The sequence below is a fragment of the Mangifera indica genome, chromosome 12 (assembly GCF_011075055.1).
Source record: "Mangifera indica cultivar Alphonso chromosome 12, CATAS_Mindica_2.1, whole genome shotgun sequence".
Lineage (NCBI taxonomy): Eukaryota > Viridiplantae > Streptophyta > Magnoliopsida > Sapindales > Anacardiaceae > Mangifera > Mangifera indica.
Genome location: NC_058148.1, coordinates 10,589,313 through 10,602,752, shown reverse-complemented (window position 1 = coordinate 10,602,752; position 13,440 = coordinate 10,589,313). Strand labels below are relative to the sequence as shown.

At 34.6% G+C, this 13,440-nt stretch overlaps 2 protein-coding genes across 5 annotated transcripts; both read left to right on the top strand.

Annotated features, from left to right (window-relative positions):
* Positions 1 to 886: 886 nt before the first annotated feature.
* On the top strand, positions 887 to 5,435 carry LOC123192566. 2 transcript variants are annotated; one of them, XM_044605155.1, is made up of 8 exons: positions 887 to 1,361; positions 3,109 to 3,256; positions 3,364 to 3,514; positions 3,666 to 3,791; positions 3,899 to 3,979; positions 4,149 to 4,341; positions 4,422 to 4,692; positions 5,009 to 5,435. In XM_044605155.1, the coding sequence occupies exons 1-8, from the start codon at positions 1,146 to 1,148 to the stop codon at positions 5,275 to 5,277; spliced, it is 1,455 nt and encodes a 484-aa protein (XP_044461090.1). In that variant the 5' UTR covers positions 887 to 1,145; the 3' UTR covers positions 5,278 to 5,435. The 2 variants fall into 2 exon arrangements, with proteins under 2 accessions (XP_044461090.1, XP_044461089.1); XM_044605154.1 differs by having other exon boundaries at positions 898 to 1,361; positions 5,006 to 5,435.
* A 454-nt stretch (positions 5,436 to 5,889) lies between these two features.
* On the top strand, positions 5,890 to 12,347 carry LOC123193070. Of its 3 annotated transcripts, none has more exons than XM_044605857.1 (11): positions 5,890 to 6,065; positions 6,550 to 6,645; positions 7,298 to 7,483; positions 7,616 to 7,727; positions 7,803 to 7,830; positions 8,361 to 8,398; positions 8,537 to 8,571; positions 8,835 to 8,987; positions 9,163 to 11,684; positions 11,866 to 11,952; positions 12,059 to 12,347. In XM_044605857.1, the coding sequence occupies exons 2-11, from the start codon at positions 6,575 to 6,577 to the stop codon at positions 12,124 to 12,126; spliced, it is 3,300 nt and encodes a 1,099-aa protein (XP_044461792.1). In that variant the 5' UTR covers positions 5,890 to 6,065; positions 6,550 to 6,574; the 3' UTR covers positions 12,127 to 12,347. The 3 variants fall into 3 exon arrangements, with proteins under 3 accessions (XP_044461792.1, XP_044461791.1, XP_044461793.1); XM_044605856.1 differs by having other exon boundaries at positions 5,891 to 6,061; XM_044605858.1 differs by lacking the exon at positions 5,890 to 6,065 and adding an exon at positions 6,116 to 6,270.
* The last annotated feature ends 1,093 nt before the right edge of the window (positions 12,348 to 13,440 follow it).

Genomic DNA, 13,440 nt, shown 5'->3' with positions numbered 1-13,440 from the left:
TATATATAAATAATAAATATATATCATATTTAAAAAAAATTAAATAAAACTAAAAAATAATAAATATATATTCACTTTCAATTTATGATCTCTCCAAGTTTAATATTATTTCTTAAATAATTTTAAATTAAATTTCAAAGAAGCAATGGTATATATTTCTTTGGGATTTAATTAAAAGTGAAATTGAAAAGACATCATCCAATATTGTCACCTAGAGAGCAATTTATGTGTACCTATTTTTAGTACACAATTCAGATATATAGATGATGTGTTATTATGAGATTAAATATTATTTTATATTTAATTTAAAATTATTTAATTATATAGTAATATATTATTTATATATATAAATTATATACTAAAATAAATACATATAATTTTATTATATAATAAATATAATAATTTTTTTACTATTTTAGTTTAAAAAAATACTATATTAAATAAAATTATTATATAATAAATTATTATATAATTAAATATTATTTCACTTCTATTATTGAATTAATTAACCAATCACATTATCAAAATTTGCGCCCTTTTTATGTGTAAGTGATTTTATTGTTTAATTGATTACTCTAATATTTATAATATTATAAGTATAATTAGAAAGAGAGAGAAATATAGACGTATTTAAGTTAAAAGAAATAGGAGCAAAATATGTACAATATTGTTTCGAAGGGAGGGGAAGTATGAATGCTCTTTAAGTGAGAAATGGCAGGTCGACAAATGGAGATGGGGGCTCTTTATACAAGGAAAACCCACTGTCCCCCATCGTCCACATTTAATGTTTTTCCCACAAGGTTTTCTAGCTTGCCTACGTTTTTTCCGCCGCGTGTATGTATGTGTGCGTGTGTGTGTGTGTGTCTCTCTCTCTCTCTCTATATATATATATATAGAATAGTTATTTCAATTTCCATCGTTGCCAACAAAGCAATTATTTGAAACCAAATAGGACGAGGACGAACCCAAATAGGACGAGGACGAACACACTGTGGATATTTAAAAAAAAAAGAGTGAGGCCGGAAGAAAACCCCCTCCCCTCCCGGTCCTGGTACAGAAGAGTAAGTGATACTCGATAAATATGAAATCGAGTGTAAAAGAGGAAGCTGCATTTTGTTGAAGGAAGTAAAGGAGTATTTACAGAGATGGAGAGCTGGGGAGGAGGCAGGAGGATGACGTTGAGCCCAAGACCTTGCAGTGGAAGAAGAGTGGTAGCGAAAAAACGAGGTCGTAGTTGGGCTGGGTTTGATGGCTTCGTTAACAGCGTTAAGAAACTTCAAAGACGCGAAATCAGTTCCAAACGTGACCGTGCTTTCACCATGACTGACGCCAAGGAGAGATTTCGCAATATCCGTTTACAGGTTACCTCTCTCACCTCTCAAGTTTAAACCTTGGGTTACTCATATAACTTACTACCAGATGCATCAGAGTTTCGTTTATTCTAATTTAGCTAAAATACCATAGGATATATTCTGCATTCTCTGGACCCATTGAAAAAAAAAAAAGCACTATTTTATGTTAATGGTACCTGCTTACTTGCCAGACCTTAGGTGTTTCAACTAATTCCGGTAGGTGGTCTTCATATTAACCTACTTCCGTCTATGTTTCATCGCAGAGTTACTAAATTTGTCTGTTTATTTACTAAAAGCTTCTACTTTTAATACCGAATTTAAACTCAATAAAATAATCAGGAACCAAACGTCATGAAGGGTGGCGCTAGGGATTTAACTTGGTTGCTTTTTTTTTTTTTTCCTCACTAGCTCATTCCATGTTACCCAGAGTGGCGGATATCTATGATTATTCTATCAACTTTATGTTAACGGTTTGGGTGTCTGTGTTAAATTGTTTAGTAGCTCGCGAATGATCAGTTAGTTCCCTTATGTAGTTCTTGACGGTGTGTACTGTCCCTCTAAATATCACCTATTATTGTTGTTTTTTCAATCACACTATTCATCACATTATGAGGGTTTAGTGTTTAATTGTTGGCCATGTTCCATGTATACCATGATTAGAAATCTTCAGAGGATCAGTCACAATATATTTAACTGGGTTTAGTTCGTTAATGGAATTCATTCATCTTTGTTGCCCTTTTATTCCAATAAATAATTTAATCATTGTAAGAATTTGAGACTCTGATTCCAGTTGAAGAAAAGGTTCATATCAACCCAAATTTCATCTTTTGTCACCATTATCAAAACTATTCTTTGATGTGCAAGGGAGAGAGATGAAGGGGCTGGAGCGTGAGGAATTGTGTTAATTTTGACTTAATGAAATTTGAAAAACGATCAATTTTTTATCTCATCTTGGGAGTATGAAAATTTTTTTAAAGGTGATAATTTTGAGCAATACTATATCTACACACTTGTGGTATACAAATGATGTTTTATTATTTAATTAAGTGTTATTTTATTTTTAATTCAAAATAATTTATTCATATGATAACATATCATGTGTGTATTTAAATTGTGTACACATAATTTTAAGATAGTTTAATGAATTGAGCTGTTTAATATCTGACTTTGTGTGATTTTGGATTTCTGTTTAAAGAAATTGCCTTGATCATATAAGTAGCCTTTCAATTCTTGGGAAATCTGAATCTTTAATTCAGGTCTTTTGCTTTGAGAATTGTTCTGGGTTAAATAATGTTTTTCTCCTCATGTAGTGAATTTTGTTGTCATGAGTGATTTTTATATCAAAATCTGTATGATAAAAGAAGTATTTTACCTTTTTAATAATATAGACAAAGTCATTGATAAAATAATTTTGTAAAGCTGTCGTTCCTATCAAATGCAATATTGAAGCCGATGGTGAAGTATCACATCAGTGTTATGAGATTATGAGGATAAAAAAAAGTATTCTGAAGTCTGATACTTGACTTTTATAATTGGATTAATCAGATGGTGGATCAGAAACATAAAATGGCACTTGAAAGTAAACGCATGATAGGTATATGTTGTTAATCACTAAGTGCAAATACTCATTGTCTTTCCTTTGAGGTCAATGATGTAATAGATGCTTTAGTCTTATTTACGGATAAGGCTTGTAATTTGATGTATTTGTTGGATGAACTTATGCATAGTCCTGCTTGTTATCTGTTGTACCAAATAGGAGGAATATGATACACATGATCCAAAAGGCCATTGTTCTATGGAATTGCCGTCTCTAAGGAAGAGATCAAAGATTGTTGAGATTGTGGCAGCAAGTGACATTGTTTTTGCTCTTGCACGGTCTGGTGTTTGTGCAGCATTTAGCCGAGGTAAGAACTTTACTCTTCTGCCCATTTAAAGATATTTCGATTTTTTTTTATATAGTCTGTTTGCTCATAAGTGGATTGAGAAGACTATTTTCTTTTGTTGGACGCAGAGACAAAACAAAGGATTTGCTTTCTGAATGTCACTGCAGATGAAGTTATAAGAAGCTTGTTTTATAATAAGAACAATGATTCACTTATCACAGTTTTAGCTCATGCGTCAGACAATTTCAGTTCTTTAAAATGCAGAAGCACAAGAATAGAGTACGTGAACCTCTTCTCACCCCCCACCCCACCTTAAAGTAAAAGAGAGAAAGGGCACTAACCACTAAAGAAAGAAACTTAGAAATTATGACTTCTTGATTAAGATTTTCAAATATATTTTCTTAAAACATCATCTCTTCACATTTTCCAGATACATACGGAGAGGTAAACCGGATGCTGGTTTTGCTCTTTTTGAATCTGAATCATTGAAGTGGCCTGGTTTTGTAGAGTTTGATGATGTAAATGGGAAAGTACTCACTTATTCTGCAGAGGAGAGGTAAGTTTCTATTATGTGAACTCACATTTGTGCTTTAAATAAAATCCCGTAGTCTAATAACAGCTTCTTGACTCTCTTTTGTCCTTTTTCACCGTAACTTTCATCAGTATATACAAGGTGTTTGACCTTAAAAATTATACGATGTTATACTCGATATCAGATAAGAATGTACAAGAGATTAAGGTCAGGTAATATTTCTTTACACTTCTGCTTATTTTGTACAAACTGGCATGCACACATATTTTTGGTGGTTTTTGTGCTGGTCATAAAGATATATTTCTATTTTTTGTTCTGTTTCATTTTATGTTTTGCTTTACATGCATTTACTAGCTTCCTTTAATGGTTTTTTATCAACAGTCCAGGGATCATGTTGTTGATTTTTATTAAATCTAGTGGCCATGTTCCTCTAAAGATTCTATCAATAGAGGATGGTTCCGTACTCAAATCTTTCAACCATCTCCTTCATCGCAATAAGAGGGTGGATTTCATTGAACAGTTCAATGAAAAGCTTCTTGTTAAGCAAGAAAATGAGAATCTCCAGATTCTTGATGTAAGGACCTTTTTTTTTTTTCTTTTTTTGCAATTTTGTTTATTCATCAACTGCTAAATATCTGATTTTATTACTTTTAGGTCCGAAATTTTGAAATAACAGAAGTTAGCAGAACTGAATTTATGACACCATCGGCATTTATATTTCTATATGAGAATCAGCTATTCCTGACATTTAGAAATCGAACTGTGGCTGTATGGAACTTCCGCGGGGAGCTTGTAACTTCATTTGAGGATCATCTGTTGGGGCATCCTGATTGCAACACTAACAACATTTATATAACAAGTGATCAGGATCTTATTATCTCTTATTGCAAGGCTGACTCTGATGATCCATTATCGGAAGGAAATGGTACAGCTTCATTCTCTATCTCTTTGTGTGTAAATATTGATGGAATTATATATGGCCATAAAACCATTTTTTTAAGTACGCTGGTATGATTTTCTTGGTTTGCATGTCAATATGATGACTTACAAGTGCAATTTTAAAATTGGAAAAAAAAGCGGTTCAAAAGATTTTTCATGCTTGTTAAATTTTTTTAATCTTGATTTTAGTAGATGATTAAATTTTCATCATTACTTTATACATATTGGCTAAACCTTTTGAGTTAAAAAATTGAATGGATCTAAAGAAGTCTCAAATAGTTCTTGCATATCTGCTGCAGCAGGGTCCATCAATATCAGCAACATCTTGACTGGGAAATGCCTTGCTAAAATAAGAGCAAGCAACAGCTTACCTGTGGGAGATAAGTGCAGTTTCAATAGTGATTGCAGCAGTGGAGGAAGTTGCAATGCCGAGAGGCAGGTCTATTCATCCAGAATACGGAGCACAGTTGCGGAAGCTTTGGAAGATATTACTGCTCTCTTCTACGATGAAGAGCGGAATGAGATTTATACAGGCAATAAGCATGGACTATTACATGTATGGTCTAACTGAGGTTTTGAATTTGTTTTGAATTTTGATTAGATGCATAATTGTTCTTCTAAAGGGTTCAAAACATTGTGCCTCCGCTTTCCTGCTGTAAAACTCTCCTGTAACTGTACCATTAAACTCTCTTCAATCTTTATAATTTTCTCTAATTTGATCATCTGAAACAGCTGTCTCTGACCCTTGGCTCTGATCAGTTTTGTTTAGATACAGTTCATTTTTATAGCCTGAAGGCAAGTTATCCATCTTTGCATTCTTGTCCCGAAGGAACCTGAATACTTACTCTCGTATATTTTGGATCTCCTTGACTGCCATACAAACAATCCCCATATGAATTTGTATTACTAGTAATAAAAGTTGGTAATATTAGTATTATTGTTTTAAAATGGCATAAATAGGTGAAGATGGAAGGAAAAAAAGTTGGGAGAGGGACAGGAGATGATTAGGAAATAATAAGAGTAAAGACCGGACAGAAAGGGGATCGTGCAAGTCACGCGTGTGTCGGAAGGTGTGGTGTCTGTGTTTGTGTTGGATTTGGAACGCAATCAACGCTTCACATTTAACTCTTGCGATGTCATCTCATCTCCTTACCAGTTTCACTTATATCACTTTAATGTCTTTATTATTTAAAAAAAAAAGAAAAATGAAAAAAGAAAAAAGAAAAAAGAAAACCACACACTCTTACTCGTTCAAGTTCAACAATCAAGATCTTTTGTTTCTCTCTCTGTACATTTAGTCTCTTTCTTCACTCGCATTTCCCGTCTTTCTCCGGTTCCTGCTTGCTTCAACCACTGTCGGTGCTGCTACTTTCTTTCTTTATTTTTTTATTCATTTCCTAGATCTGACTTTACTGCTACCTAATCTATATCTACTCTAGCTTTTCTTTCTTTTAAATGAACCTGTGGTTTCCTTACATGATTTCTGGAGTTTCTCTATACTAAATCCTAGCAATGTGTACAACTGCATAAATATTTTCTCTTTTTTATTGCTACTGTACTGGTGGTATGCACATTCGTATTTTATTTTATTTTTTTATTTCAAGTAGTTCTAATGAGACTATAATTCTTCCTTTATCTATATATTTCTTGTTTAATTCTTGATAGCTTTCATATCTGAATTCAATTTCTGATACGATTGATGGATTTCTTTAAATCTTGTACTTAATCATTTGGCATACAGATTTCTGGTCATTTCAAGCTATTAAATTGCACTACCTCTCCATCTTAATACAGTACACTTTCTTTCATTCTTAGTAATACAACTTCTTTTGCCTACTTTCAGGCCTTCTGAGCTTTAGCTGTTTGGAATGGAGGGTATATTAGATGCGGATGCACCTCTACATTATGCTACAATCCAAATTTTTCCAACCCAAAACAGGTGGGTCACATCTCGTTTAAGCTTCGTTAAGAATTTGGTTGAGCATATAATTCAAAGTTTTCTAAAATGTTTACAACTTATCAGATTAGTAATTTATACTTTCAACAAAATGGTTTCATTGAATTTCCGCTGTAACATGGATGAACTTATAAAAGTAGCTTCAAATTAAGTTTTAAGCATTTATAATTAGTTATTTATTGCCAGCTATAGAAGGAAAAATGAAAAATCAAAGAAAGAAATTGTTGACCAATCAAAATTTCAATGTTAAATAGGAATCACTTAAGATAACAAAATGAAAAGTGAAAGAAAAAAATTGTTATTGGATCAAATTGAAGTTTTGGAAAACAACCATCTCTTTTGGAATTCATCAGACTTGCTTTGAGTTCATTAAATATGTTTGAGACCTCCCTTACATGGGCTCGTTAAGCGGTGTGCTCATTTACTCAATTTCTAACTTGTTCATTGTATCCAACTTTGGTCTAAATTATGTCTAGTTACTGTGTTGAACTCTCTTTGCCTAATTTAAAAAGCAATGAACTTTGATCTCTGGCCATTCATTAAACTTTTTTTTTCAGACTTTTGTGTGTTCATTTAATGTGGTGTTTTTTTCTCACTATGAATGAACTTCTCAAAAGTGTTGAGGGTCTTGTAGGTATGAAGTATTTGTTTGTGGTGACAACAAAGTGGAAAAACTTGCAGTTGGGCCTCTGGAACAACTCTTGCCATATATACCAGGATTAAAACCCTTGCATGCCAAAGGATCCTACAGCAACTTCACAACCCAACCAGCGGGAAAAGCAAGTAGTGCTGCATGGTTCACAAAATCAACTTTAAACAGGTTCCTAATATATAATACTTTATTTCTTGTCTTCTTTTTATTCAGTTTGTTATTTATTTATAATATTTCTTTTATCAACAAAATGCTGGTACCTGTGTTCCTCTTATGGCATTCCTTGTGTTTTCTTCTTAGATTCCTGAATATTGTTGGCTCACCAGATTTGGTAAATATCACAAAAATTATAGAAGGTGAGATGTCACAACTGGAAGAAGCCAGACAATTTCATCTTTCTTTATATGTCCAGGTAAATATTTCATCTCTGTGTGAATTAATCTTGGAAGGATACATTTGCTCATCAAAAGAAGTTGAATGTTCTCAGGGCAATAATATTGAGGCTGGGGAGATAGGTAATTTCTGCTAATGCTTACATATTGAGGATACTTGCACTGCTAGATATATGTTGCATTACCCTAATATGTAATTCCTACTTAATATCTTCTAATTGCTACTATCCAATCCAAGGAGGTTATTCTTGTTTGGAATAGTGGTTTGAACGGGATCTCAAGGAAGTTGTAACTTATAATTTATTGTCAGTTTTATGTGAAGTGCTACTTCTTTGGGACTACAGAGGTTTGATCAGGGAAGATTTGATATATGGGTCTTTATGGATATGTTGTTTGTTCAAAAATGTTGGAGATTGTTTGGAAAATTCCTCTTTTTAGTTCTCTTACTTTAGGCCTAAAGAATGATGTGATCAGTAGTAATTTTGAGACTGAATTTCTTCACTTCTGGGATAGTTGTCTGAACAGTTTCTGAATTCATCTGCACCTAGCCATCAATCTCTGGATGCTATGGACTGAAGATAATTATGCATATGTGCTAGCGTACTGACATCTCATTGTTAAGCTAATATGTGCAACTTTTCTCTTCTTGACAGATGACTGCAACTCAAATGGCATGGCTCCACAAACCAAAGTAATTACTTTTCCTACTACTTTATATAAATGCTTTTTCTGTTACCAGGTCTCTCATATCTTTTGTGTTCATTTAAGAGTTATAAGTTTTCTTCTGCCATTTATTTTTATTAATCATGGTCTTTTTGCATGTGAACAGTCTAATGTTCAGGCTGCATCTTCGGACACTTCAAAGTACGATCTTCTGACTATTATGTTTCCAATTAGCAATTTGGTGAGCTGCATCTGTACTAATGCATAGATTATTATACCAATAAAACTATGTTTACTTATAATAAATACTAATTTGAGTACCGATGATGGCGTGCCACCATTTGATTAGGTGATTTTGAATTAAGGATAAATTACGCCCAATTACATGATGACATATCATCATTGGAACCCAAATTGGTACTCATTGTAAGTATGCATAGCATCACTCTTTATTATACATCCAGGAATGAACTGTTGAGGGCAATGGATTTGAGAATCTCAGCATTAAGAGGAGAGTTAGCTGCAGCTTTTAAGCAGGCTGCTGGTGCCATCTTCTCCAATGAAGAACTTGCTAATTTAGTTGAACTTTTTCAACATTTTGGGTTGGCAGATTCAAAGTAAGTTACCAATATAAAGGATGCTTGTGTTTCCAATTTTTAATCACTTCAATTAATTTGTGAATGCAACCTTTCCATTTCTTTTCATCTATATCTTTTAAGTGACAAGACTATGCAAATGCCTTAGAAAAGCAATTATGACTGGAAAAGTTCTTTCTTTGATTGTCTATTGCAGCAATTCTTTCTTTAAAGATTTGGATACAAGTCAAATGAGCCAGAGTGCTGATCCCCTTGATGATAACAAGGTGTTGATGACATGTGCTTCTAGAAACAATAGTGCAAGGATGACAAATGGAAGTTCTCAGATGCCAAAACCTTCACATGCAGAAACACTAGTTAAATATGGTGTTTCACCTGCTAAAGTTGCACAGCTTGAGCGACAAAGCTCAACAGGAAGTGAGTCTTCTGACTCAGGTGAGGAGAATCAAACATCTATTGAAAGAAGTCGAGCTTTAGTAAGGTCTGCAGCACCTAGACGGTCAGCGTCTCCTATGAGGAGGATTCAAATAGGAAGGACTGGATCACGCAGAGCCACTGCAATAACCATTAAGAGCCTCAACTCTGTTCCTACCAGAATATTGTCTCATAGGGATGTCGCTGCAGACATTAGAGAAGAAGAAGGATCGGAACAAACGAGTAAGAAAATTGACAATAATGTACGAAGAATGAGTGTTCAAGATGCAATCAATCTTTTTGAAAGCAAACAGAGGGATCAAACTGCAGATTCTCAAAAGAGGAATTGTTTGACAAATGCCTCTCTTATTGGAAATAAATCTGTATTGAGGAGATGGAGTTCAGGTATGGGGGAATCTTCTGCTCAAAGCCATCCACAAACTGATTTGGCCTATTCAAGTCCGGTTATTTCGAATGATATAGTGGACAAAGAGTTTTTAAAGGCTTCAGTTGAGGTGAATTCAGAGTCTGATCACATATCTGATGGTCAAACTCGTGTTGAGGCTGCTGAAGTTGATGTCCAATTGGAAAGACAGCAAGAAAGTAACTCTGATGTGATAAATGTTCAGGCAGATGCTGACGTTAACCAAAGGGAGGACATTAATGAGAGATTAACAGCCTCATCCGAATGGAATCGACAAAAGGAAGGGGAGTTAAATCAGATGCTGAAGAAAATGATGGAAAGTAAGCCAACTAAAAGTAAGAAGCTTTCAACTAGCAGAAACCATAATCTTTCCTCGGAAAAGAGAGGTAGTTTCTATGACCACTACAGGGAGAAAAGGGATGAAAAACTTAGAGGAGAGAATGCTCGTAAAAGAGCAGACAAAGAAGCACAATTCAGAGCAATGCAGCAGAGTCTTGATGAGAGAAAAGCTGAAATGGCCTCGAAGAATATGACCGATGTTGGAAAAAAGCATCCTCTGCAAAAGCCACAGAAATTAGTTAGGAACTTACCTAAATCTGCAAGTCCCAAAAAGGAAATTCCAAGACCCGCTGTTGTCAAGAAAGCTTCGTCTAAAACATCACCGTTGCCTACTACTCGTAAGTCATGGCCATCAGGGTCATCACCAAGAGCTGCAGGGATATCACCAGCTAAAACTCCTGGTGGGATATCTTCTGCTGGAACAGTACTAACCCGTCGAAAACCTCAATCAGCACAATCTTTTCCTCGAGCAACCTCTAAAGTGGACCAATCCAAGCAGCAACTGAGAAATGTGAAGGAAGCCCAGGCAAATAATGAAAGGAGCTCAAAGGGCTTAAATGGAAAGCAGCTGCAAACAAAGGCAAAAAGTAGCAAAAATACAAAGGTGCAAGTTGCAACAGCTTCTAGAGATAGTTCTAGTCCGGTTCCGGCAAAGCCTAGTTTCTATAACAAAGTGACCAGAAAAAGCAGTGTAGTGCCACTGGAATCAAAACCCTTTCTTCGCAAGGGTTCTAGAACAGGCCCTGGTGTTGATCCTGCTGTTAACAAGATAAAAAACTCTTCTCAGGTTGAGGACTCTTTGAGAAATCCTGGAAATTTGATTGAACCTCAGGAAAAAGAGGCTGTTTCCAATGCTTCTAGTCTGGCAATGGAGCATCAAGAGCACGATATTGTACCACTAGATCATTGTGATTCTGCTATGAAGTTGGAAACTACTATCAGCAGTCAACAGATTTGCAATGACGTGGAGAACTTTGATGAACCTGCTACTGATAATGATGACAGCCTGAAAAACATGATGGAGTCATCTTATAAAATTCAACCTGAAGAAGAATCAATCATCTCCCCAGCTGCTTGGGTGGAAATTGAAGAGGAGCATCATGAACTGCCCAATGCATGTCATGACAACACAACTCAACTTGCATCTCCAGCCAATGTTCTACCCATTGGATTGTCAAGTCCTCGTGTCCGCCATTCTTTGTCACAGATGCTACAAGAAGAAAGTAGTGAACCCGATTCTTCTGAGTGGGGAAATGCTGAAAATCCTCCTGCCATGGTCTACCAAAAAGATGCTCCCAAAGGATTGAAAAGGCTCTTGAAATTTGCTCGCAAGAGTAAGGGAGATGCAAGTTCAACAGGTTGGTCTAGCCCATCTGTCTTTTCTGAAGGAGAAGATGACACAGATGAATCAAGGGCAGCTAATAAGAGAAATGCTGACAATCTTTTGAGAAAAGCTGCCCTTCATGCAAAGAACTATGGAGTGCAGAGGACTTCATTGTCTGAAGACTACGGAAAAAAAGTTGATGCTCATCTAGTCTCTGGTATATTTCTTGTTGGTTACACTGGCCATTCACATCATCTAAATTTCCTTACTTTTGTTTCAATTGATGGAGAACAAGCTCAAAACAAAAAAAAAAAAATCAAAATAACTGCAAATTTTAGTTTTCAGTTTGGGAAATTTAGTGCCTGACATTGTAACTGATATGGATATTCTGCATGCAGCCCAATCAAATATAAGCAGATATGATACCCAGAATTCTAACAAGTTGCATAAGGGCCATGTCTCAGCAGCAGCCCCTACAAATAAAGGTTAGATTTTACTTAGTATGTCATCTGCCTCTTTCCCATCTTCTTAATGATTCTTCTTTTCTGGATATTAATTGTGTTGAGCATCCTCCAACTTGTTATGTTTCAGGTACAAGGTCCTTCTTCTCTCTTTCAGCATTTAGAGGCAGCAAACCTAATGAAACTAAGCTTCAATAATGCCAGAAAGATTATGAAGTACAGATTGTTAACGTTTGTGTTATTTCCCAAGGCATTTTTGGCTTGAGGCTACAGTTTACTGACTTCCCGCACCATTGTCTTTTTTTAATTCTTTTGCATATCAGAATTGACATGTTTCTGCATGTTTTGTTGGTGGGAGCGTGTGTGCGTGTAGGTTGTTCAGTCTTATCAGTTTAATAAAATTTGTATTCTACTGAACATACGGTGACTCATAATTGATCCACTGCATTATTGACAATTGACCGATTTACACGTATAGATGTTAACCGGACGGGGTATGGCTGGATACCTTAATCTTTGCCTCCATCTCTATCCCATCCCCGATATAAAAGGGATGATAGGAAATTTTCATTCCGTTCTCACGGAAAATTTTTTCCCCCTTTTCCTTTTCCATTTGCAAGAAAAATTTTTCACATTTTTCTGTCATCTTTATTAGAAAAATAATAAAATATTTATTAAGTGTTAAAATATATTTGTAATGATTTAAAATTTTGGTTTATTAAATATATATAAGAGTTTAGAGAATATTTATAATAATTCAAAATTGTTTTTGTCCCTATTTTTATTGATAATCCCCTCTCCAATGGAGGAAGGATAGGTTGAAGACTTGGTTTCACGAGTAGAATTATCTCTATTTTTATGTGTTAATTTATTAATAGATGTAAAAATTTTGCTGAATGCTTACTAACTAAAGGAAGTCTGCTTTAATGGTGAATTACACAGAAAAGCAATTTAGATAGCATTTAAGCTATTGATCTTGAATCCACAAACGTATGAACAGGACACTAATCTCCATGGAAACAGTTGTATTCTCCTGTCATAAAAGAGATAGCTCTGGGTTTCTTTGTAAACAAAGCATGAGAAGGAAACGTTGCCTCATTAGATAAGTGAAGGGTAAAAAATGCGAAGCAGCATAATTGGTTCACCAGGTAAAAACGTTGGCTATATTACAATATTCTTGCATGTCATCAGCGCTAACCCGGCCAAAGGACCATATCCCACCAAACAGGGGGTAAAAAGACAAATATATATCTATAACAATTAAACAATCTAAATACTTTTCAAAATTTAATTTATTATTATATATCTAAAATTTTTTTGTTTAAGTTAAAAATAAAATCGTTATTTTATTAATAATATTAAAATAATTAAAATTATATTTTATTTTCTTCTCTTAGTTTGAAAAACTAATAATTTTTTTTTATGATTAAGGTTTGAAATTTTCACTTTTCCCCTCTAAGGTTTAACATCTCGAAACCTGACCACTCCCTCTGACAAACAGCGGCCCTCTTC